This window comes from Maylandia zebra, linkage group LG18 (genome assembly GCF_041146795.1).
Source record: "Maylandia zebra isolate NMK-2024a linkage group LG18, Mzebra_GT3a, whole genome shotgun sequence".
NCBI lineage: Eukaryota > Metazoa > Chordata > Actinopteri > Cichliformes > Cichlidae > Maylandia > Maylandia zebra.
Genome location: NC_135184.1, coordinates 22,447,779 through 22,475,203, shown reverse-complemented (window position 1 = coordinate 22,475,203; position 27,425 = coordinate 22,447,779). Strand labels below are relative to the sequence as shown.

The following is a 27,425-nucleotide window of genomic DNA, read 5'->3' as shown; positions in this document are numbered from 1 at the left end:
TAAAAACTGTAGCTGACAGACGGCAGAGAAATGACTGAAGCTCCATCAACCCTCCTGTTCTCAGCCTTAAAATAACCAACAGCCCACTGTGAAATGATCCTGACCATTCTTTGGGTTTCTCCTCCTTCACCCGGCAACCATCAACAACAGGTGGCGCTGTAGTCACATTCATGGGTATTTCGCTTCTCAGGACAAAGGACAACCTCAACTCCAATCAGGCACTTCAGGCCTTTATCAGGAGAATGTGACATATTCATGTTTTGAAATGCACGTGACTATGTGATTATTTTTTAAGTGCAGCATTGTGACGTTTATGGCCTCCTGTACCCCAGCTGGCCCTCCTTTGGGTTATCACTGCTAAATGCCACTTCTGACGTGCGCCAGATAGCTTCTACTGACTACAGCATTCATTTACTCCATCATTATGTTTCCCAGATTAGGTGTTTTAAAGTGGGCTGACTAAGTTTTGTGGTCGAATCAGTGAAAAACGTCTCAATTATTATTATTTTTTTAAACAATTTTATGCAGTTTAAATTTACAGCCAGAGCGAAGTTATTCTTTTCAACTAATGTCACCCGTTTTTAAACGCAGAAGCTGCAGATCTGCATTTGCCTTCTTAGAAACGTTAACAAAGATGCTGAAGGATAACACACCGACGCTCGTATAGTCTAGAACAGTCATTTGCCTCGTGTCATTTATCATTACTGGAAGCATAGGAAGTGTAGGAGACCGCCCCAGTACCCACTGCTGCATCCAACTCGCGTTCACACTTGGTTTCATTCAAACACTTTTTTCCCACCGGGATGGAGCTGCTAGAGCGAGTGCGCGGAGCCGACGGGGAACGCACACGCTTCCACGCTGCACACATGGCTGCAAATCTGTGGCGAACGTTTTCTTCTACTATCTGGATATTAACATTAGTTTCAAGTTCGAGAACAAGGATTTATCCGCCAAATGAAGGTAAGGAAGGAGGGACTCGAATCCGTGTTGCTTGTGTGGCACAGTCGGGTCTTTTTTTCCGCTGTTGCGAGCTGGGAGAGATCCTGCGTGCGCTCAAGGCGCGTCCTAGGATAGCAAAGAACAGGGAAAAATTTGCAAACATCTAGAAGAGGAAAAAAAGTTGAATTCTTAGATATCCTTGTAATATTTGTGCAGTCCAGCTGTGAGCTTTTTCTTCCTTTAAATATGTTTCCCCTTTCTTCTTTTTTGTTCGTTTCTTTATGTTTGTGGGTTTGGTCATGGTGGAGAACACTGAGCACCTCTGTGTTTTTGTTATAAACAGTTAAACCGTTGAATTCATAGTTTGGGGTTTGGGGTTTTGTATATGAATAAAGCTCCGAGGTCTTAAATCAACAGTTTAAAATTCTGTGAAAAATATAAATGTATGTGATATTAAATGTACATATATGACTCTGTGCAGTGGAAATAAGATAAAATTTTTAAACCTAACAGTGCCAATGGACGCCTGCTTTTACTTCCATAACTGTTCACAGCTTAACCATCACTTACTTCTTGTGAGAAGTCTGTCAAATTAATTTTCTCTGCTTAAGAGCAATTAAAAAAAAATATTCCAGACTGGTTGTCCTGAGTACACCTGCATGTGTGTGTGTATGCAATTTTAGTGACCCTGCTGGATACCAGGACAGTGCCAGGAGAGCTGAAATGGGCAGCCAGTCCTGCAGAGGGAGGGGTGAGTGGGATCTGCCTGTTCTTTTTTCTTTTTTTTTCTTTATGAATACACTGTTTACAACCTGTTCTCTCTTTGGAAAACACACTCACACACCCTCTCTCGTTCCTCACACGCGCACATGCACACGCGCGGTCTGGAATCTGTAAATAATCATCCCACAGATTTTGAAATGTGCTGTTGTTCACCAAGCCTAAGTGCTAATATGAGACTGCTGCCATTGCGTTTGGCACAAGTAAAGGCATAAACCAGCTTGGTGGTGGGTGTCATTTTTTAGGAATTTTTACTACCGTACAGTTGCCAGAATGAATCCTGGTGATATCTGTTTCAGATTTGATCTTCTCTTTGTGTTTTTTTGTCATTGTCGTGATCTGCCATCCATAGTTCTTCCTCTCTTTCTCTCTCGCTTTCTTTGTCGTTCAGTGTCTCTCTTACCTCTTTTGTTGGTTTAAGAGTTAGTGGTGAACTTGCCTGTTATTTCTTCACTTGCCATTGCCCTTATACTCTCACATGCTGCTTGATTGACAGGGTCCTGGTCTGCACGCACTGAGCTTTTGATTACAGGCACTCCCCCCACCTTCCTCACCCCTTAGCTACACACATACATACAAAACTCCATTTCTGTATGTTTTTTTCCTTCTCCCTTGACAGCTGCGTAGGCTGACAAAAACTCTGAAGGAGACTAGACACAGAGACATCATACCCCATGTCAGCTTTTATACAGCTAACTTCCTCAACCCGCAAAGACACACAAACGCTGACACTATGTGGGCATGTGCACACCCTCACACTCACACACATTTTAACACACTGTACATAAAGAAATGCGTGGCTTACAAAAGATCAGTCTCGATTAGATATTCCAGGCCAATAGCAGTGCTGATACATTTTGAGTATTAAATCAATAAAGAATGGGCTTAAAATGTACATAAAACTGTAAAGACTAACATATTTACTGCACCGCTTACAAATCACCCAACATATACATAATATTATTATTAGCTGATAGCATATAGGCAATAACCCCACATTAGACAACGAAAGCGACTTTGATGGCATATCGATCAGTCTAAAGACACACACTGACACACAAGCATGTCCTTCAAGCACACACACACACACATTCTTCTGTCATTCCTCTCGCTCTCTTTTTCTCTCTTTGGACACGGTGCATTTAGTGTGTATACAGCTCTCACTAGCAGGGAGAGAGCAGATTATTATTCAGTGGCAATAAAAAGCCAATTTGGACTTGGGAGGCTCAGCGGTCATTTGAAGGGTCACAGTACAAGGCAAATAATCGGCTCTATTGAGATGGATGGTGCGGTGAAGGTTGAGCCTGCTTCACTCGTATGGAAATGTGCCTGCAAAAACCTTGGAGTCGCAACAAATCTGAACCACCGTCCACTGCAGAATATTGATGCAAGAATGAGCATTAGCCCGTGAGGCTTCACGCAGCAGCGGTGAATCAGAGGGTGGACACTGGCATCTGAAATTTATTTTGTATATATGATGACTAGAAGTACCCCCCAGTGGACAGGCAACCTAAGTTTTTCACAGTGTGCACTTTTTTGACAGCCACGGCTGCTTATGTGTGTGTTTAAAGCTTGTGCCTACGCTGAAGAGTTCAACTTTATGCGGCGTATGCAGTCATTTTCAGTTCACGCCAGCACAGTATGAAAATCAACTTTCAGACACTTTAACATTGCTGCCATCACAGCGGCTATTTAGATGCTTTTGTCAAAATTATATAACAGTCTGCAGCTGCCAGCATGGAAGGGTTTTGAAAACCCTTCTCTGTTGGTGCATTGTGGGAAATTAAACTGGCGTGTCATCTGAAATTTGAGTGCCAGCAGCCTTTTTAAATGACTGCTGCTTGGCAAATGACTTTTTTAATTTTAAAAAAATCAGACTATTTTGAATTAAGAGAAGTTTGGGAAAGCTGTTCTCCACATGACAGTTACATTTCATTAATATCAAGTCATTCATCAAGGCAACTTTGATGGAACATCTGCTTCAGTTCAATTCCAGTCACTTCAAAGTTGGTCTTCGTGATGTTGGCCTGAACTAAATGCATTTTTCGAATGTAGTCTAACGCCTGTAGGCAGCAACATATGTCTTACATGCACAATCATTGCTCTAACTAACGCAGTTATACAAATGTGCTTGTTTGAAGTGGGAAGAGGTGAGCATTATGGATGAGAAAAACATCCCCATCAGGACGTACCAGGTGTGCAATGTCCTGGAGCCCAATCAAAACAACTGGCTCAGGACAGACTGGATCCCTCGGTCTGGAGCTCAGCGGGTCTACGTCGAAGTCAAGTTCACCCTGAGAGACTGTAACAGCCTCCCAGGGGTCACCGGCACCTGTAAGGTACGTGAAAGCGTGCTCAGGATGTGTAGCGTGCTGGTGAATGTATGGCCTGACTGCGGTAAAAAGTTTTAACAAAACAGCAAAGAATTCTGATAAAGGGTCTGACCTTTTTTAATATGTTAACTCTCATGATAATTACTTAATGGACAGACTGCCGCTAATGGACCTTTATTTTATATTACAGCTGCTGTTTATTCAAGCACAAACCCCACTTTGACTCATTATCATATTAAGAGAAAAGATGAGTGCTGGTGCTGACGATAAATAGGTGCCTCAGTCTGTCCCTTTTTTTTAAATTCCCCTTTTGTCTTGTAGGAGACATTCAATCTGTACTACCATGAGTCAAACGAAGACAGAGAGAGCTACATCAAAGAGAGCAGCTTCATTAAGGTGGATACGGTGGCAGCAGACGAAAGCTTCACCCAGGTAACGCCGAACAACTGAGTCAGGCTTTGAGTTCCCTCCGCCACTCAGTGTAATTTGCTCCTATGTGGAAAATAAACCCCCCCAAAAGCACTTAGCTGTAATGTTTTTATTTGTTTTACAAGCACTTTTATCTTAGATGTCTGTTTTGCTGTCCCGGGAATGTTGGCAAGGTGCTTTTGCTCAGTCTTTGCTAAAGTAACTTACATTCTAATCTTGCAGGCCGTAAAGCTTGTTTTGCCTTAGCAATCAATAAAAGTTATTCTGAATCGGAGCCAAGTGCTGAAGATCAGCGGCGGTTCAATTGAAACGCCCACTTTAAGTTGAACAAGCAAATTGAATTAATAAGGGGTGACACGGTTTACTGCACTGTTTATTAATGCAATGCTGTTTCCTCTCAATTCAGGTGGATGTTGGAGACCGCATCATGAAACTGAACACAGAGGTGCGAGATGTAAAAGTCACGACCCGGAAGGGCTTCTATCTAGCCTTCCAGGATGTGGGCGCCTGCATTGCTTTGGTTTCTGTCAGAGTTTTCTACAAAACCTGCCCGCTAACCGTTCGTAACCTGGCAACATTTCCCGACACCATTACCGGGGCCGACACGTCCTCCTTAGTGGAGGTCCGGGGGTCCTGTGTCAACCAATCGGAAGAAAGAGAGGAACCTAAAATGTACTGCGGTGCTGATGGAGAGTGGTTGGTTCCTATTGGTGGATGTCTCTGTAACCCCGGATATGAGGAGAGGGGAGGTGCATGTAAAGGTAAGTGGTGCTGGCTACAGCAGAGCTACTTCTCTTTTGTGCACTCCTGAATTAATGTGTTGTCACTTTGAAGTTTAGCATCTCTGTGAACAACAATCACAAATGTGCTCAGCTTAACAAGCTACTCTGATAATATTGATATTTGGTTCTTTTCGTTTTTAAAGGGGCACTCGCTAGCTTGGCAAATGTGGTTTAGAGAGGACACCATAACAAATTTTATTCTGTTGCAGAAACAGTAGATAGTGGCACTTTTTTAGTGTTTTGTAAGGTATCCAACTGAAATTGCAAATTACACAAAAGAACACAAAAGAAAATTGACCTAATTCAAACTCTAATAATATTCAGATTGCAGGTTACAAGCTGAGAACAGAGAAAAGAGATAAGATGGGTCATTCTGAAGGTGATAAAATCCATTTATGAACGTCTTTAATCAAATTAATGGGTTTTCTTTTTCTGGTGTTTCCGCTGGATACTTAGCAACTGCACGGCAAAGTCAAAAAGCAATGTGTAAAAGTGTAATTTTCACTTGATTTTTAGTAAAAATTCAACAACTTTTAAAATCAGTGACCTTTAGTGGTGCAGTCCATATTGGCCTGCTCAGATCAATAGGGTGGCATGCACTGGGAGCATTTATCTGTATGGACACATGCCCAGCCATCATTTAGAGTGGGTTAAATTAAGACCGATCTTTTTGTTGCAAGTTGAAGTTCTGCTTTGTGTACTGAGCGCTAAGGTCTCCATATGAGGTGTGCTCGCATAACCACAGCCATCTGGACAAAAATGTCTTTCTGTCGCTTACAAATTTGGTCTGAACTTTACTGTAACAAATATGCAAGCTGTTCACACCTTTCACCGACTCACATGTGGCTCGGATGACGTGTAATATTTGGAAACGACTGTTGTGATAGTGAAGACTGCAAATGTCCGCGCTTATGTGACAAAGTGGGGTGAACGGGGTTGGACAGACTTAGTGGAGACACTTTTCCAACATGGCTCGACTCTCTCCATTCATGTTCACTCAAACACACAACACACATACACAGATGGACAGAGACCAATAGAAGAAGAGCTGTGGGGGTGGGGGTGAACGATTCACTGATGTGCTCCCTCGGTTTTATTTATGAAGCCCATCCCAGCAGGCTAATTGTATAACAAACAGACCCATAATTCAAAGAGAAAAGAGGGGACACTGAGAAAGAGAAATATACAGAGATGGACATAAAAAAGAGCGATGCATTGCCAGTTGGCCAGTTGGTGATTAAGAGAGAAAAAAACATGACTTTTTTCTTTGCAATGAGAGATGCAGTTGCCAAAATTCTGTATGAATATGAATAGTATGTGTCTCAGATGTTCTCTGAAACCGTCACCCGGCTTAGCTCATTTGTTTCATCTGAAAGGAGGGGGAGGTTTGTGGGGTGGTCCCTGAAGCCTGAAAGATGTTCCTCCTCAACTAGATTTAGGAGAGACCCTTGACTCTGTTGAACCTCCAGCAGATGTGAAGTGCCATCTATCTATCTGCTGCTCTCTTCTTCATCTCCCTACTCTCTCTGCCTGTCAGGTTGTTGGCTGGGCGCAGCTGCCTCAGTGGAAATTCATCAAAGTCTGAATGAATACAGAATGTATCTCTCCAAAACCTCTGACCCGACTGAATTAGACGGACACCTTAACTCTTCTCCTATTTTAAGTTTAAAATTTGCAGAGAGAAACAGAACAGGAGGGCGTAGCGGGATGGAGGGAAGAGAAATAGATTTTGGAAGAGATTAAGATGATCTGTCTCTCAACATGTCACACACACTAAGAGATTTCTGGATCATGTAGACTCATGTGCCATCTCTGAGTCGGCACAACGCGTTCAGGTGAAGACAAAACCAGGCAAACTAACCTTGGCTGGCAATACGTCATTAGAAGCTGGGCTCATTTTGCACTTGAAAGACAATCGTATGTCTCAGTTTGGAGTCTTCTCTTAGCAGTGCAACTTACAGTTGTCATGCTTGTAAGTTAGAGTTGTCATCTAATGTAGTAATGTTAGACCTGTGATGCACAGACCTAGAGACCTGTCTAAGATTATCTATCAGCCACCAGTTGGAAGGAAAAATGTATATTTACTATGAAATTGATTGCGTTTCAGCTTGTGTGTCTTGTTCAGTGGTGGTGATGTCATTAGACCACACCCCTTCTCATTACAGAGATGCACATCACCTAATATGCTTAATTGGTAGTAGGCTTTCGAGCCTATACAGCTTGGAGTAAGACAACATGCATGAAGAGGATGATGTGGACAAAATACTCATTTGCCTAATAATTCTGCACTCCCTGTAATTTGTTGTTACACTGATAAGACACAACTTTGCACAAGTTTGCATTGCACTTTTTCCAACTTTCAGTACAACTTGGAGAGGGAATTGGGTGTATTTGGAAGACAAGTCAGCATCTTCCATGCTAATTACAGCCAAGAGTGGCAATCTGCTATCAACCAAAGCGATCACAAGGAGGTTTTTGGTGCAGCACTCTTTTTGCAACCAATTTCACCTGGTAGAAACCACTCACCCACTTGTCAAGGAATAGAAAATTTGCCACAAAAACCAGAGATTACCGGGGGTTGGTGACCTGTTTCTAGGCCTGTGCAGCGTTATCTCACGTTGAACATCAACATCAGCTGTCAGCATCTTAAAAATGTGCTCTTAGCTAGCTAGCAAGGATTAGCATTAACAACATTCCTGTTAATGCTTTAAAAGATTTTGGTGATTCATCCCTCCTGCTATACAAGCTCAAGCGACCGTTGATGGGTCACACTCAGGTTTGAGAGTTATCACTAGACAATCTAGGTTCTTGTAGTGCACTAAATGTCAGTGTGAGTGCACTGAAATGGCAACTGTCAGTGTGGAAGTATGAGTTCTGTGACGCAGTAAGAGAAAAATAATTCACACACGCAAGGATTAGTTTGATTACCTCCTAAATAACTCCCACTTTCTCTTTTTGCATGAGTTTTTAAGGTGTTTATAAAGACACAGGAGAAAAATCTAGTCTGATAGTAAAACACCAAACAAGTACATTTAATTTTAAATGAAAAATCTATGCTTGTCTGCTGGAAATGTTTCATAGTTATATGTCTCCTGGTTCAATGGATTGTTACCCACATTAATATTATCTGCATGTGCACTTTTGCACTGGTAATGCATTTAAGCTTCTGCGACAGTTGCGGTTAATTTAAACTGAAACAAGTGTAGATTTAAAGGAGTAAAATGTGAGAAGTTCATTTTCAGTGTTGACGCAAAATAATGAGGATGGAGAGGATGAGCGGAGAAGCTCTGGAGAGGAAGAAGGGATTAGATGATGAATGGGGTGAGAGAGGGGTTGAAAGAAGGCCACTGACAGCAGAAGGCATCAATACAGAGCTCCCCCTCCCCTGCTGGGGGTTTGTCACTTGGTGCAAAGGGGGCGAGTGGAGAAACACAAGAGAGAGGGAACTCCCCCTCTTTCTAAACCCTTGGTTAAGACCGAGGTCATGACTGAGCCTTATGAAGACGTCAAAAACTTTGGCTGACAGCCACACACACACACACACACTTGCAGAAAGAGTTTAGTCGCACAGAGCAGGGTCACGACCGAGGTGGATGAAGACGTCAAAAGTTTGACAGCTGCGATCCGTCTGGGAGGATCGGAAACGAGGGAGGAGAGACAACAGAGAGAATGTGAAATGTGAACGGCTGAAGAGGTGGAATGAAAGCGGAGCCTCCTGGTTTTCTCTCTCTCTGCTGGCCTCCTTTTTCTCTGTCGTCCGAATCTCCTCAATTCTGCTCAGTGCCTGGGAGGGTTGGAATGTTTCTGTGTGCGAGCGTGTTTGCATGTGTGTTCCCTCCATCCAGAGAGATTTCATGGTTGTGCTTCTTTCCAACGCACCTGCAGTGTCTCGTCAACAGCAGAAAGCAGTTGGACAGAAAGAGGCAGAGGGAGAGACGGCAACACTGAAAGAGAGATGATAGAAAGAGCAAGCGGATGATAGAATGAGTGCGTAATCGCTGTATTCAGTCCCTCTAATTATTGCATCGCATTTCTGGACTCCGGACATGTTGGACTGCTGACTTAGAGTGTGTGTATGTGCGAGTGTGAACAAGTGCACGTGTGTGTGTGACTGTGTCTGTCTGTGTACTGTATCTCTGATTTTCTGCCTAACAAAGCCCTCCTTCCAATATACTCACAGTTTGGAGGACTGCCCAGGAATGCCTAGAGAAGAGTGTGATGGGGCAAACAGAGAGGGAGGAGTTTGTGTCTCTGTGTGTGCATGTGTGTTTGTGTATATGTGCGCGTATGGCAGGTGACGAGGCAAGCAAAGACACTGGAATAGCACGAGTGATTGTTTGAAGTGAGCCAAACTCAGGTGGGGGAAATGCTTTGCACTCCTCCATAACAATCAGAGTGCGTGTGTGTGTCTGTCTGCGTGTGTGCTATTGTCTGCCTCTCCCAGGTTGTTCTTAATGTACAGGAGGTTTGCCAGCTTCACCAGGCTGTGTTGTAGCTCCCTGGCATGGGCACAAGCTCCGCTCTCCCTCTCTGTCTTGCTCCTATTATCCCTCCTTCTCCAACTCCTCTCCCCGATCCACAGTCAGGGGGTGGGGGTGTTGCTGCTGCTATGGTGGTGGTGGTGGCAGGGGGTGATGTGTGTCTGATAGGGAGGGGGGGTTATTGTTGCAGAGTCCCTTTCACATGCTAATGTTCAACACTGTTGGCTTTAGGCAGACACACACACTCACAAATCCACACACTTCTCGCTTCAGACCACCAGTTTATGTGAATATTTAAATTTAGACAAACTTAAAGCTGCAGCCTCGTTTGACGTTTTAAATGCAAGACTCCATTGACCCTGTAAAATACAAGCTAAAATTGGCTACAGGGGAACTTTGATTTTGGAGCCAGGCGGTCCATTCTAGGAAGTCCTACACTTGAAAAGGATAAGGATCCGATCCTATCTTCAGCCTCATCTCCAGCCTTTCCCCCAGCGTTTCCTTGGGCGTTAATTAAAATGGGGCATGACCCCTGCGATTAACAGCGTCCCTCCTTCTCGCGTGACGGTCTATCAATCCGTCAATCCATCCCTCCCTCCATCCATCACACAGACAGGTGTCAGACCGGAGCAGTGAGGGGTACTTCCTCCATCTCCACCCCTCTGCTGGGAAGAACCAAGGGACGATGACAGCTAACACGGGGTCAAGGAGAATTCACGCAAACGCACACACACCCACCCTCACACACACAGTGTGCCGACGAGGCTTTTAGTTGGATTTGGAATGAGCTGCATTTGCATTTTGGGTAGCAGAAGAATGCATATGCAAATGAAGACAATGCTGATAGTAATCAAAGGGCACCTTCTCCTGCATGTCTCTCCCTTCTCCCTCTCACTTCGTCTCCCCTCTCTTCATCTCTTTATCTTTCGCTTCTTGTCAGTGTTTTTCTCGTGCTGCCTCTCCCAGTCAACCTTCCCAATCCTTTACACTCTGTCACTTTGTCTCGCTTGTCTCAAGCAGCCGAACAGCTGATTGCTTTGTAATTATCGTCCTGTCTAACAGGCAGAATGTTAATGTGCCCACAGACACACACACACACACACACGCGTCTTTGTTTTTTTTTTTCAAATTTCCACCTTATCAGTAAGCGTGCTTCCCTATCGCTGCTGCTTTACCGGTCAAACCCAAGCTCTCGCGCGGCCTTCGGTAGCGTAGGGTTAATGTCGGGTTAATGACACCCTCATGGGCTCTCATTCCAGGTCACCAAAAACCCACCCTCCTCCAGTAACCGGTGCTAAAGGAGACACAAAAGACTACAGAGAAAAGAGAGAATAGAGACATAAGAGGGCGCTGAAGGAAGTTTATGGCTTCAAATACTTGCTTGCTTCTTTCTCTCCCCCCTTCAGCGTGTCGTCTTTGTTTGTGAGGAGGATGGAGGATTAGATGGGACAGAAACAAAAAGCAGTGTGCTACCCCCCTGGCAGATTCTTGTTGAGCCTTGTAATCAACCTCTAAGTCCTCCTCAGAGGTTCAGATAATTTTCTGTCTTACCTACACTGTTGATAAAGGAATGCGGAGAACAGCTGGAGAATGACTGTATTTTTATCTTGCACTTTATTGTCTAAACTGCCACAACACGATGAGTCACTCGCCACATGAAAGCCGTTCTTATCAGCCGTTTTATGAATTTACAGGTTTCGACCGAGTAGTTTTCAGCTGTGTGTACTTGTGCGCGGCACCCCTGGTATCGATATGGGGGTATAAAGAATGCCAGCCAACGCTTCAAAGGTTTCTCGTGGCTTGATACTGCGAGAGGAGAGCGATGTATGGAGAAGAGTTATCGGAGAAAGACAGATAAGTGGAGGTCGAGGAGGAAGTGCATGGGGAGCGAAGGAGGGAGACTGTGAAATGTGAAAGGGAGGGCAAATGAGTGTGTGAAAGAGCAAATCTGTGGAGGCTCACACAGATGGGGCAGGATGGTTGGTCTGAGTAGATTACAGAGGAGACTTCCTCCCTCTCATCTACTGACGAGAGTGTCATAAAGCATACTAACGCACTTAAACACAAACACGCACACACACACATCATTCCCAGATTCCTATCCACTCTCACTGGGATGTCTTCATCTCCCTGTGCAAATGTGAAAAGGGCTGGGGGGGAAAAAAGCGGAGAATTGGGAAAGATGGTGGGATCGAGGAAGGAGAGTGAATAGGGTGTGATGATGAAAAAATAAGGTGTTGAAAAAATGATTGCAGTGGAAACAAATAAAGGATTTCCTTCTGACAGTAAAGAGAGAGAAGAAATTGCTCTAAGCAGCCATGCCTTGCCATCTCTTTTGCTTCACCAGTGGATGTCAAGCAGTATAATTATGCACTCATTTATTGTATTGTTGTTCTGTCAATGCATGAACTCCCTGGTATACAGAGAGAAGATGTATCTCCCTCCACTCTTCCTCTGTCTCTCTCTCAGCCCCTCTCCTTCTCTGTTTCTCCTCTTTCATATATTTAAATGTCAATTATATTTGTGTGGGCTGCCGGCGCTGAGGAGTTTTGATGTATTCAGTTCTAGTGTTTCTGGTTTCTGCGTGTGAGTGGGAGCTGATCAGTAAGTGTTCTTTTAGGTGTTCCTTTCTTTGCTCATCAAAGTTAAAGATAAAAGAAGTCAACGTGCCCCTCCCCCCTCGCGCTGGATCTGTTTCTCTCTCCAGATTTTTCCTTAGCAGTTGTTTGTCTTCGGATCAAAACGCTGTCCAAGGAAAAACCTACTCCGCTTGTCAGTTTGAATTTTGCAAAGGCTCTCTAAGCATTCAATACAGGCAAAAACAAAGAACTGTATCAAGGGTTAGGACCTTGGAAGTAAATGTTGACAGCACTAATTGCAGCCTGCCGCGGGGTGGACTTTAACTCCTATAATCTCATTATTTATTAATATGTTTGTAAAGATATCTTGCACAACGTTTCACACCAAAAATTATTGGGTGTATATTTGGAATCTAATACGCTCAGAATGTATTTCACTGCCTATAAAGAATTTATACATTTCATTTCAAATTTATTAGAAGTTATGAATTGAATTCATGAACTGATTTTTAAACTAGATGTGTTTGGCATGTAATAAATGTAGAAAACTGCATAATGCCACCTGTGTGACTGGGCGCACAGTCGGAGCCAACATCAGAGCGAACTGCATAAATCCCAGACAGGTTAACACTAAAACAACACAATTATTTTCTCCACTGTTAGATTATAATATTATTTTATGCCATGTTATACCCCGAATTAAAGATTGTGAATTATTATGTAGTTTTAGTTTGCATTATTCTCCTGAATTAGAAGAAGCTGATAACTATTGCATTAGTTAAACTGATTTGCATTACATTAAACTGCTGACTTGTTGTGAATGAATGATATTGTTTTATGATGCATTATACTGCTGAGTTATAAGAAATCTAATTTGTCTGAGTAGAAGAGAACAGAGTGTGCTGGAGTTTTCTGCCCCATTTCAGCAGGAGCAGATAAACAGGGAGCCAAGGTCGTAGCTTAGGCGCTGTGTGAGAGAGAGCATGTGAATGTTTAGGCTTTGTATGATAAGGTGGAGGCACCAGAGGCTATAAAAGTTTGAGCAATGCGCCACCATTTTGAGATTTTGAGGCTGTCTGCATCAGTGTCCATCTCCCACGCGTGTGTTCATTAAAATCATCGTTTGACTCAACCCGGCCGGACCAGTGTTGTTATTGTGGTTTTTCCTCTGGTGTCCATCCCCAATATTTTTGAACCTTAACACCACTTAGATATACAGCCCTGTGCAAAGGTTTGAAGCACCCTTTATTTCTCTATATTTTGCTGGGTACATGGTAAATACTAAGAGATAGTGCTTTTCTACTCGTTCTGCAACCTCTGTTTTACACAACATACCTCGTTTATACAAATACATTTTTTTGCTTAAGTGCTTTCCATATAACATTTACACTCTGATGGATGCATCGGAGAGCACAATTTTAAATTCGAACCTGTTGCCACTGATTTTCAGTCCAGCCATATCAGGTTTTTTCAGCTAACAGCTCTTTGGGAGTCACCTTGTTGGTGGAAAGATTCTATGTTATGCTTCTCAAATTGTGATAATGTCTTCATAGATTCAACTAAAGAAATGGGAAAAAACAATGTGTTTTTGCATCTAGGTTGCTAGTAACAACGTGCTAATGATAGAATATGAAATTGGTGCTTTGCCAGGTTGTCTGTTATGTCTAGACACAACACTGGTTTGTCCTTTGAGTTAGGTGCCTTTTATTCTTTAATGATAGGTCAGTGTTGACTTAGCAAGCAGAAGATTATTTCCCTGAAAATGGTCAGGTAGAAAGACTGGACTGAAAATGAGAAGTTGCCAATGTGGAAATCCTGAGACACCTTCAAAAAGCCTGGAGAATAATTCCTCAAGAACACTTTAAAAAATGAATTTAATTTCATCTGAAGTTGTCCTTTATTCTTTGTAGCACATAGTGAGCTAAAAATAGTGAGGTTCAGACATGTTTCACCTCTGAAAATACTCATTCACAAAGCAAGGGTGGGAGGAAGGTGTGATGCATGAGGTCAGCGTTTTTATGTTACGAAGTAGTGGACCAGCACAGCAGTGCACCTGGAGCAATGCAAATGCAGTTTTTTGTGCTCTCCAAAAAATAATGTTCATGTTTGAGACAGTGTGGCCTGTTTTTATCATTGTTTTTTTAATGCAGATGTTTCAAATGGAATCTTTCTTTCTCTGTGTCTCTGCAGCCTGTCGTGCTGGTTTCTACAAGGCCAAGTCTACAGATCCAGGATGTGCCAAGTGTCCTCCACATAGCCACTCACTCAGAGATGGAGCAACTATCTGTGATTGCCATGCTGGATTCTTCCGTGCTGATACTGACCCTCCCTCCATGGCCTGTACCCGTAAGAGTACACACGCAGACACAAACGATACGTGTATGCATTTGCACAAACAAAAGCAATAAGCACAGCCGTCTTTACCCAAAGTCTATATCTCTAACAAACAGAGGGGCACACAAATGTGTCTGAATGCCACTCCTGTTTCACAATCCCATTCCTTATGACTAAGCCACCATCTACATTCTGTTAGGGAGTGATAACTAAAGACATCAGGAAGTGAATAAATGCTCCCCCCTTTCTCTCTCGCTGTGTAAGTCTATGAGTAGGTTCTGTGTGACAGACTTGGTGGCCTTGGTTAGCGTAATTATGCCTATATACAGCACATGGTTTTCTTGGCCTGGGAAAAGCAAAAACACATACACACAATCTCTCAGGCACACATACAAAAAAATAAAGGCCACAGACGAAAACATCAACCCCATCAAAAACATCTCACAGCCGTATGATTTTCAGTCTAATGCCAGATGTCTGCATTTTAGGCTGTGCCAGAAGCCCCACACATTCCATTTACTTCCACATTTTGAATTCACAGTATATGGTTGATTTCATTTATGTTTATGCCCTCCCCCCACCCCTTACGCTCTTCTTTCAGAGCCACCATCAGCCCCACAGCAGCTCATTTCGGTGGTGAATGAGACCTCAGTGGTCTTGGAATGGACCCCCCCTCATCGTTTGGGAGGAAGAAGTGACACAAGCTACAGTCTGGAGTGTCTCATCTGTCAGACTGGGAGCCACAGCCACACTGGTGGTAGAGCCATTCCTAGGAATCGCAGCATCTCTCAGCCTGAGGCTCAGCACAGTGGGCTGGGAATGCAGTCAGACCAGGGGATTGTGGGACCCGAAGCTTCTCATCTAGGCAGAGGTGTCTTCCAGAGCAGGCCTGGAGATTTTCCCCGGCCTGGCTCTGGCGGCGGCTCTGTCTCCAGCTCTCAGTTCTGCGCGCCTTGCGGCTCAGATGTGCTCTTCTCTCCCGGTCAGACGGGCCTCACGACCACCAGGGTGGTGGTGAGCGAGCTCAGGGCCCACACGCACTACACCTTCATTGTCCATGCGCGCAATGGGGTTTCCCAGGCCAGTGGTGCAGGGGCAGCACAGAGCGTGTCTGTGAGCGTCACCACCAACCAAGCTGGTGAGAAAGAGAAGTGTTTGTTTGTGATAAATCTGTTTGTCAGATTGTTGACTGTAACACAAAATCTGCTTATAGATGTTGTCCGTAAGTGGGTCAGCAGAATACAAGCCGCTACTCAGTGCGTGCGAAGGCCTACGGGAAGTTCGGTCGCATGAGTAAAGCTCAAAACTGTAGATTGCACAAGCAGATATGCACATGCTCTGCATGTAGGTATACTGCATCTGTGTGTATTGAAAGTAGAATCTGCTGTAAGCACTTTAAAGCTGTAAAACAATGGCAATTTTCCCACTTGTGATAGGAAGTAAAGGTACATATTGGTTTGCAATGAATGGAAAACACAGTTTCATTTGAAAATTGAGAAGGTTCTGGATAACATGTGAGAAGCAGAAACATGATGGCCAGTGGGGCTAAACCTTTCTGTATGTGAGAACGCAAATGTACCACACAATGGGATATTTTAATTTAGCTACTTGCAAGAATTTAGCAGGTAATGATCTGGTGGATTCACAGTGAGCCAGCGGTCCTGTCTCCTGCCCCTCTGCCTCCTGCATGCTTTACTTAGGAATACTTTGTTTAGCTCCTTGGTTAAACAGTATCCTGGTAGTGAGATCACATCTAAAAGCAGACTACTACTTTTAATGTCATCCTGGCTTCATTGTCTCCACGTTGTTCAGGCTTCATGTGTGAAAACTGGTTAAGTTGTTAATGGAGAAACACACGACAAGGCCCGTGTCGTGCTCTCTTCCAGCCGGAAACTTGTTCTCTTACTATCACTGTCACAGTTGCCATAGTTATTACTCTGTCCTCCTACACCTAACAACAGCTGAATTAATTATAGGGGTGTTTTCAAGAGGATGTCAGAAAGCATTCTGGAAAATGTAAATCACAGACTTAAAAACAAATAGAGAGAGTTGGTTAAAGGGGGAAACGGATGCAATAAAAAGTAAATCGCCACACTTAAATAACTGAGCAGAATCGTGTCGACACTCAACAGCGCCGGCGTACCAAAGGGTGGGATTTTCCTCTTTTTTTTTTGCCCTAAAATGCTTAACCGCAAAACTATTTGAAAAGTCACTCACATTTTATGAAGTGTTTCATTTTAGTTGTGAAGGTGTCAGCTGGTGTGTGGCGTTCCTCGCACATGCTCTCCATTAGTTTTCAGCGTTTGCTTTTCTTTCTTTCTTTTTTTGATGCTGTTACATCTCAACTGTCATTGCTGTAAGTCTTTATGGTGGCATTTAGAAAGCAGCGCACCTGCCTGGTTCCAGGTGCCCCGGGGAAATAACTTAGCAGCGTGTGCACAGCATGAGAGTGTGCCTGGGATCTGTCAAGCCCAACCTGCACTACCATATGGCTCGATATCGTATGAGCAGCCACAAAGGAGGACAAAGAGAGAGTTAAAAGGAGGGAAATGTGGAGGGATTTAAGGGGAGAGAGTGCAGAATGGAGCTTGTCTCTGTGGAATAGGAAGGAACGAGATGTAGGTCAGTTCTCAGGTGCACTGGGTCAATGGGACTGTTGATAAACAGCCATTCTGAGCTGTGTTCAGTGACGCCAAACTATCATATGGTTCACCTTAGAATCAGCATTAGAGCATATTCAGCTTGTCATTCTGCATATGTTATACTGATGCTCCTCAAACTTTCTTTAAATAATGTAAACTATTTAAAATATTTCAAGGCCAATATGATGTAAAAGTGTCAGTGTCAGTTAATAAAAATACAAACCGTTACATTTTGCATTTACCGATTGCAAAAGTGGTGGAAATCCACCAAAGACAGACGGAATTTCACTGAACCGAGTCTTTCTTGTGGGTTGCACCTCAGATTTAGTAACAAACAGGGACTCGTGCATCACTGAGGATTTTTGTCATTTTCTGTGCCAGAGAGGCAACTGCAGCGATCAAACTCTTTTCCAGGCACAGTCGGTGTCTTTGCTTTGTTTTGATCAGAGTCATTACACAAAAAGAAGCTTAGCACAAATATATGGATCACCTCTTTTTCTGTGGTGTCTGTACTTGTGCTACGCTTGAAACTCTGTACCATTTTCACGATTTTCGTCTGTCATTAAATATCTGGATGTGGTTCTGTGCTCACAGTAGACGGGATTGTACTTGGTGCTTTTTCCTTCTGTGAGGTATTGCGGCAGCTGGATGAAAATAGGAATATGGAAAATGAAATGTAGTTCAGCGAGCTTTTGTTATTGAAATAATTGTTGCTAAAATATGTTTGGCTCATATATCATTAAATTACCATTTAGGGAAAAAAAAGTACCTCCTGCAGTACTCTGAAGTGCCCCTAGGGGTATGAGTACCATTTGAGAAACAGTGGGTTAGACTATTGTCTTTGTATTAGTTCTCATCATGTTTCTCTCCTCTCAGCACCCTCTCCAGTGTCGTCTATCCAAGCCACTGATGTCACCAGGCACAGTTTGTCGTTGTCGTGGCAACAGCCGGATCGACCCAACGGGGTCATCCTGGAGTACGAGGTCAAGTTCTATGAAAAGGTGAGCTGCCCGCAGGTTAATTCAGCTCAGGCAGCTGTTTGGAATGTCAATATGCCGGCTCGCTGTTCGCATTGCACTGATGGTGAGGATGGATTTGCATTCAGACACTGAATAGATACCCTTCTTTTTGTCCCGGCTAATCAGGATCAGAGAGAGAGGTCGTACCGCATAATGAGGACCTTCTCTCGGAGTGTCGATGTCACGGGTCTCAACCCCCTCACTGTTTACGTGTTTCATGTGCGCGCTCGCACAGCTGCTGGATATGGAGAGTTCAGCACTCCCTTCGAATTCTCCACAAATTCAGGTATTCAAACAGCGCCGTTCAGTAGTGGGAGTTTTAAAAGAAGCAGCTATCACTTTTTGGTTGGTGACTTCTGTGTCCTTCCTCCTTAGATCCCTTCCCTCTGATTGGAGAAGGAGTCAACTCTGCCTTCCTGCTGCTGTCTGTCAGCGGGGTTGGAATTTTACTGCTGATATCTGCAGCTGTCTTCATCATTAGTCGCAGGTATATATACACACACACACAGACACACACACAGCAACACAGACATACAAACACAAAAGATCCAGTAGCCATACACACCTATAGACTTGTTAGGCCGGCTAGAAAGTTCTCATCAGTGCAAAGCTGACGTCAACACGAGTGCAGCCTTTCTGTTAACTACTGCTTCTGACCAAACTGCTTCAGCGCACACAAACAACAGCCACAGTTCCCCTGCTATTGTGGGCCTAAATAATGTGTGTGTGTTACCTGAAGCTTTTAAAAGGGATTAAAGTGGAGACAGTGATAATCCCTTTGTCCCTGACTTGTCATTACAGTCTCTTCAGCAACATAGCATGTGTGTCAGCTTCCGCTGGCGTGCACCCTCACCAGCATGCGCAGATGCCCACACACACACACTCACGCACACACCTGCTCAGACACAAAGGTGTTTTTGACAGTCTCTTTGTTTAATGGAAAACACCTTTTATCTTGCGCTACCTGAGGCGTTGTGCCTCCTCCCTCTCTCGCTTAAATGCTTTGATCTGGTCGTTCTATGCTTTCCTGCAGCCCGTTGCTCTGCCTTCCTCATTGTCACTGCTTTCTGTTGCGGCAAATCCTTGAAAATCCAGCGAAAGGCACAGCCCTGCTAGAAGAGAAAGCACACAAAGTTAAAAGCAGTGTGACACACGTGGCCTTTTGTCAGGTCAAATGACTAAAAATCACAGCACAAAAGACCCAATAAATGAAAAAGATGGCTACGAGCTCACTTATCTTCATTGTCTGTCCCTCATTTATGTCTCATCAGGAGGAGCAAGTACAGTAAAACAAAGCAGGACTCGGAGGAAGAGAAACATCTTAACCCAGGTACTGCATATGTGCACGTAAGGTCTCGTGGATGCTGTTTCTCCAACTATTCCTTCAGATCCACCTGCACATCTTATATGCATACCGCCAAAAGATATTTACATAACATATGCAGTTATACAACAATTTCTCACCCTCCTCTGCATCCCTCCTTCTCCTCCTTCATCTCGTCTCCTCTCCCGCCTCTCCTACCTTTGCAGGAGTGAAAATCTATGTGGACCCGTTCACCTATGAAGACCCCGATCAGGCCATCCACGAGTTTGCCAAAGAGATTGATGTCAGCAGTATTCACATTGAGAAGGTTATTGGCATGGGTAAGCCTGGCATCGGTGCTCGCGCACACTCACAAACCCACACACACATGCTTACTTGGCGCTGACGCTGCTGTTTTTGCTATCTCTGTGTGTGTGTAGGAGAGTTTGGGGAGGTGTGCAGCGGTCGGCTGCGTGTGCAGGGGAAGAGGGAGATCTATGTGGCCATCAAGAGTCTGAAGGCAGGATACTCTGACAAACAGAGGCGGGACTTCCTGTCTGAGGCATCCATCATGGGACAGTTTGACCACCCGAACATCATCAGGCTGGAGGGTGTCGTCACGAGATGTGAGTAGTGCTCAGCTTAGAACTCAGTGTGGAGATTTTGCTTGATATTTATAAAACTCTTTACCTCTTCAGGTAAACCATTGATGATCATCACAGAATATATGGAAAATGGATCTCTGGATGCATTTCTTCGGGTATGGGCCCTTTTATTACGCTGTCATCTCCTGTTATGAAATGAATATAAATTTTGGTTCTGAGTTGTATTTAAAAAAATGTGGTAAAAAAGATTTAAATCACAGATGAAATGCAGTCAGTCATGACTGTACTGCTAGCTGTGGGTGTCTGTGTTAACTTGCCTTCCTGTCTCTGCAATTGTACCATTTCAGAAACATGACGGCCAGTTTACAGTGATCCAGCTGGTCGGCATGCTGCGCGGCATCGCCTCAGGTATGAAGTACCTGTCAGACATGAACTACGTGCACAGAGACCTGGCAGCACGAAACATCCTGGTGAACAGCAACCTGGTGTGTAAGGTGTCCGACTTTGGCCTGAGCCGAGTTCTGGAGGACGACCCAGAGGCCGCCTACACTGCAAGGGTAAGACACACTGTTATTTTCCTCATGTTAAAACAATGCTTTGCTTTTAATGATTGCAAATTCATTATTCTTTATCACTTACATATTTCATATATATATGTGCTATCACATCTTCAGTTCACACATTTGTTGTTAAAGGCGGCCAAAAAGCTGTAGAATTCATCAAATGAATAGACGCCGCTGAAAGAGCGACGCTTAGAGCAATAAACATTAGCAGTGAGGAGGTTTTTTCGCCCCCGACTGATTAAATGAAATCATAAAAAACATAAATTATTCAATTAACCAGTGTGACTTTTACTGCTGTTTTAGGAGGCCACTGGGACTTATCTTTCTCCTGGGGGGAAAATCCCCATCAGATGGACTGCTCCAGAAGCTATAGCCTACAGGAAGTTCACCACAGCCAGCGATGTGTGGAGTTATGGTATCGTTATGTGGGAGGTGGTTTCATATGGAGAGAGACCCTACTGGGACATGAACAACCAAGATGTGAGTAATTTTAATATTATTGAATCCATGCGATGCCTTGTAGAAAAAAAGAAAAAGAATGCTGGAATTCTTGATGTGTGTGAATGATCTTTATCCTCGAAGAAAGAGTGAAAGTAAAAACAATGGCTTATGTGATGTAACACAAAGCTGTGTTTTTGGACATGTGATCAGCTCTGAAGCTAAAATGACATATACACATATACTACAGCTTCTGAGCCACAAGCATTAACATTAATTAGAATTTTCGCAAACAAGTTGTGAGCTGTGACTTTCTCTAGAAGTCAAATTAAACTTTTGCTAATGTTCACACAGGAAATGGGACTTAAATTAACCCCGTCTACACAACACACCCCACTTCTTTTGCATATTTCAGACAAAAATAAACTGTCCTCTGTGCACTTCTCTCTGAGCAGTGTCTTTGACCTCTGTGCTGTTTGTAAAATGCAAAAAAAAGTGCAAAATTTGGGTTTGAGATCCTTGGGTAAGTTGAAAGCAATCAGAGGACGTTTTATTGAAGATAAATATTGAGACATATATGAATTGGCTGCTTAGAGTCATTCCTCAGCCAAGCCAGGCAGTAATTGTGTTTTTAGGACTCTGCACCAGCGACAGATGCAGCTGGAGGCACTATGTTTTCTGCTTTTCCATCCATCATTAGTCTCTCTCTTACTTGTTAACATGATATCTCAGGAATGCCCTCAGGGGAATTTTTTTCAAGTCTGGCACAAACGTTCAAAGGTGAAGGTCACTATGGCGGGAAAGGATTTCATTACATATGTTTACTTGGATTAGACTGATTTTCTGGATAAACGTCACTGTGACCTCATAGAACAAGCTTTTTGGACATAGCTCAAGAATTCATACGCTAATTACACTGGAGAGGGTAAAGAGATGAAGTGATTAAATTATATATCATCATGCGCTGCAAATGTGCTTTCAGTGTTGTAAGCCAGTAATAGAAGGGGAAATGGATGTAAAATATTACTTGATCTGTTCGAGGAGATACCGACCGAGTCGGCTGTACTTTGTAAACTTTTATCGACATATGAAGAAAAATGGTGTTACAGAGTTCATTTGGAGTAGTTGAAACAACTAAGATGACTTGTGGACATGTCTGCAATGTGATGGATTTCATCTGCAGCACTGTTTGGATATTTAGTTGATTTTTATTTTGTCCAAGTATTAAAAGGGGAAATTTGCACAAGCACAGGTGCACTATGCACTTTATTAGCTTATTTTTTGTAGTGCATAGATTTATATTATAAACTTACTTCACTAACAGAAACAAGTGAACTTTGTTTTCTTTCTTTATGAATATCCCGGCTATACTTTTCATACCGAGACGGGTTTTGAGTAGCATTTTAGTATCGCAAAGGTTTACAGATTGTGTTGCAGACATGTGCTGCTTGATATCTGCAGTGCACACAGGAAAATGCAGAGCTGCACACATCTGCAGGAAATTAAAATCAATCGCAGTTAGTGGTGAGACGACTTTGGGAACCGTTTGGAAAACAACAAGCGAGTAATAAATCTTCAGGGAGAAGAATTTGCTTTGCTATTGGTGAAGTTTAAACGGCAGTCGCACGATTTTCATCATTTCCTTACAAAAACCACAGATTTATTTAAAAGTCTAAAAAAAAGTGTTTTCTGACAGTAAGTATACACCACAGCATTTTTTTTAGCTAAGTGACTGTACAAGTTTTAGATGGGTTGCCATAATATTTTACCCAGATATTTGTGGTTCACAGAGAATGAATCATAATAATATTTGTCATCCTTATTTTTTCTGGAGCTGCAGAAAAGCAAGAGCGGGTCAAAGTTGGTCACTAAATGTTTGAAAGCTATCATCCAAATTTAAGATGATGAACATGGTGAACATTACACATTGTCATTAGGTAGATTAGTGTAGCGCCCATTCAGTGAGAGTGTAACCCGGGTTATTTGGCTAGAATTTACATGACAGGCTGTTACCATAAAAGCTAACAGATAAGCAGCTGATGCTACTGCTTTGAAAAGAAGGACAATTAGTAAATGGACGTTTTATGCTTCTTAAAAAGCAACACATGAACTGTGCTCTGCATGAGGATAATTACCAATGCTAACCAAGTCAGCTGCTAAGTAATCAGGAAAGCTCATCTTATAGCTTCAAATTACCATTTAAACATAAACAGGTGCAGTTTCACATTTTCTTGTGTTTGGTCTGCGTTTAACAATTTTCACGTGACCAAATTTTTGGAACATCTTGGGTTTTGGGTTTTCTGATAACAATGTGAAACCTTTTTTAGGTGATCAAAGCAATAGAAGAGGGCTACCGACTGCCTGCGCCCATGGACTGCCCTGTGGTGCTGCACCAGCTCATGTTGGACTGTTGGGAGAGGGATCGAGCAGAGAGACCCACGTTCAGCCAGATCCTCAACATGTTGGATAAACTCATACGCAACCCTGGGACTTTGCGCCGGACAGGAGGGGAAAGGTACTTACAGTGCACGAAAGCAAAGACAGAAATTTCCTCAAGCAAAGTAGCAATTACATGCACATCCACACATATCCACATTCATATTGTGCTCACACCCACTCCCACATCTTTATGATTTTTTTTCTTCAGTTATGACTTCACACTCCTATTTCAGTCCCTTGCCACCACCAACCTGCTGTTTTTTTCTGCACATATAGACCCACAGACACAATACTGGAGTCAGGGGTGGGTTCAGAGGTGTGTGTGGCGGTCATACCGGAGATGTGTGTGCCCGAGTGGTCGCTGTGTGAGTGGCTGCAGTCCATTGGGTTGGAGAGGTACAGAGACACCCTTGCAGCAGCGGGTTACACCAGCCTTGACAGTCTTCTGGCTCTCACACACCAGTAAGTGTACCTTCATGTGAAAATGGATTGAAATAGGAGCCACTCTGGCATTAAAAATGTCTTAAAAATGGAATCTGTGATTTTTTTAAGCATTGGGCATAATCGAGTTAAAACTAGCAACAGAAACCCACTCGTATTTCTGAATCAAAATTCAGTGTCATGAAAAGCTGAAACAGGGTGTAAGAAATTTATTTATTCTGTATAATCGCAGCTTTCATTCTGTCCTGTAATATTTAACACTTTAATGATCTCAATGCTTATTAACTGAAAAACGTCAGTGATGATCCATATTACAGTCTTTTTAAAGTACCTTCTGTTTGTAAGCCTTGTTTAGTTTAACCAGAAACATAATTAGGGGGGAAAGTGAGTGATAAAAGCTACTCATGACTATAACATTACATCATTTAAAAAGCTAGTGTCACCTCATAATCTTACAAATGCTTCTTTTTGTGTTAATTGGGTGTTCTCATTAGCAGCGAGTTTAGCTCGCACTCACTCTTAATGGCATTAAAACAGACCTGTTTTGCATTTGTAGACTGTATATAAAAGAAGGATGCAACCTTCTGTGATGAATGGTGATGAGACAAACCCAGCGTGAGGCACAGAGGCAGGGGAGGTAAAAAGCAAAAGAGCCTTTGTTGGCAGAGAGTCTAAAGGGTAAAAATTAAGCATAAAACTAGAACCAAGCAGAAACAGCTGAGATTATAAAAATGCGTCATAACGGAGAAGAAGACAATGACTATAAATACGCTGTGAGCTAATTACACAGCAAAACACAGGAGGGAGCAGGATAGAGGTGGAAATAATGAATCCCAGGTGAAACAAAGCAGGAATAAATAGAGAATCACAAAGATGGAAACAAAAGAAATAAAAACTAACCTTCAATGTTAACTAGGGATTAACCAAACGACAAATAACACTGATAAAAATAGAAAGACGACGATACACAACTCGTGTAAGGCATGAGTTACTAGGAAGAGAGAAGGAAGAGGGAAACGCTGGGGGGATTATAAAGGTAATAAATTAACTCAAGAACCAGAACACAAAATCAAAACAACCCAAAACCAAAGGAAGTTAAAAACTAAAAATGTCACAAACTTCTCAAAAACATGGGACTGTGACACATCCATCCATCCATCGTCCTCTGCTTCCTCACTTCAGGTTTAGCTCTGAAATGCTGGATTCTTTCTAATAGTCAGCAGGGTTCAATCACTCCAGTTGCAGAAAAGCAAAGGTCCAAATCTTTTTTCTAGATTTATAAACCTGTAAACTGAACCACTATTACGAAGACCTTTTTTTAACAAAGAGTAATGTTTATTTTGTAAATTTTAGTCCCATTTAAATGTAAAAGGCAGAAATGTTTTGTACGTGGCTACACTCCAACTGAGAAATCATTGACTAGCTCGTTCTCACTCCCGAGGCATAATATAGGCGAGGCGTTCCTGAGTAACGCGAAAGGTGACCTACTGCGTTCTTATGCTACACGGTAATACACATTCCAGCCATGTATTCGAGCCCTAACTCTAACCTTATCCCTAACTTTAACCAGCACTTTAATGACGTTAGCTAATGTTTTCCAAAGCGATTTAAGTTAAACGAACATATATGTCTAGATTCATTCCAAAAGGCTCTCATGTTTCCTCCTTTTTCTGACCTCGTAATATAAGGATGTGTTGGGTGGCAGGAAGCGTATTAAACTGACGATTTGTCACCTAGCATAAAATGTTACGCTTTGGGAATGAGAACGTGTTGCATTGACATGTGAGCATGCAGTGTCCTCGACTTCTAAGCCACACCCACTCCTCACTCATCATGTCTGCTTTTTTTTTTTTTTTTTTTTCTTAAAGCAAGTAGGCGATCATTTCAATATTTCAAGCCCCGAAGATGGGAACCCACAGACCAATTCACGTTAGACATCACATTAGCTGCAGTTGCCATCTTTTATATACAGTCTTTGTTTTATTAGCATGTGGTTTCTTGATTACGTTGCTTCGTTTTGTTGCTTTACTCTTTTAGTGCTGGGAGACAATGGTGTTTGCGGTGCAAAGGCATGAAGTATATTAAACTCTTCATATTACAGCTGTAGTTTAATTGATAGACCGCTGGCCTGTTATTACCCAGTGATTTAAATGCATAGTTGAGCAGATGCAAAACCCTAAATATCTCCAAATGTTTGTGTGTGGTGAAAGTCAAAGTGTGGGTCAATTTAAAATAAGTAGGCTCGTGATCAAAAGAAAATAACAGCCAGCCTTATCCCTTAAATACTGCATATTGTGCCTTTGTGTGTCTGAACATTTATCTCTGTCTGTGCACCCACAGGGAGATGGACAGACTTGGAATAATCACACCGTCACATCAGGACATACTAATTGCTAGTGTGCAGCAAGAAATATTCTCTCAAATGCAACACATGCAGCACACTATGGTTCCAGTCTGAGCTGGCGAATGGATACAAACCTGTTTCATTTACCTCATCTGTGCACTTTAGAGGGACTTTTCACCAGTGGAAATATAAAGGAGCGTCGTACAGTAGAAACGCAAAGCGAGACGGAAGAAAGGAAGATTGAAAAGCAGCACTTTTTGTGAACTTCCATCCTGTGGAGTTTTCTATAAACCGTGATCTGGACGTGGTCGCCGATAGCGTTGAGCTACCGGCAGCTTAGACTGAAGCCTCATCCTCTTATCCAGTTTCACTTCTTCTCCTCTTTTCTCATCTGTTTTCTGAAGGCTGACATGTGCATAAGCAGAATGGCTTCCAACCTAGTTTGTCCCTTTGGCTGCTTTTGTGCTCGACTTGAACAAAATGTATTTTGTTTGCTCGTGTGTCTGTGTTTGTGCGTGTGTTTGTGCGGCGTGCGTAGCGTGAGTGCATCCTACATGAATTCTCCCTCGTCAAGATGTCAGCTATCATTGAATAACCTTAATATGCAACGTTAAAGAGGGAGCAGGAGAAGCCGGAAAGAATGTATCATTACGAGCTCTTACTAGTTTCATACAGGAGGATGATGCTAACCAATTGTATGATTTCGCTTGTGTTTTTCTTTTTTATATTCATGTTTTTATTTTAAACTGTATGAACTTTTGATTCTGTTGAAGTAAACATTTAGATTAGGATGTTGTCCATCGGTGTCCGTGTACTTGTCACTTGTTTGATGCTAAGAAATAGATACATGAAGCAGTTTGTTTATTTATGAGCTTTTTTTTAAAAAAAAATCTAGTTTGTGCATAGTAAAATAGAAACACTGAGAAATGTTGTAATGAGTGCCATATTGCATTGCAATAAATGCCAAACCATCA

General features: G+C 42.7%; 1 protein-coding gene across 1 annotated transcript; it reads left to right on the top strand.

Moving 5' to 3' along the window:
- Positions 1–435: 435 nt before the first annotated feature.
- On the top strand, positions 436–27,425 carry LOC101474544 (ephrin type-A receptor 4). The gene is made up of 19 exons (XM_004542461.4): positions 436–960; positions 1,623–1,690; positions 3,861–4,058; positions 4,374–4,484; positions 4,888–5,242; positions 14,514–14,669; positions 15,259–15,795; positions 18,176–18,300; positions 18,445–18,604; positions 18,694–18,805; positions 19,590–19,648; positions 19,849–19,962; positions 20,062–20,247; positions 20,320–20,381; positions 20,574–20,783; positions 21,093–21,269; positions 23,555–23,742; positions 23,943–24,128; positions 26,448–27,425. The coding sequence occupies exons 1-19, from the start codon at positions 804–806 to the stop codon at positions 26,563–26,565; spliced, it is 3,279 nt and encodes a 1,092-aa protein (XP_004542518.3). The 5' UTR covers positions 436–803; the 3' UTR covers positions 26,566–27,425.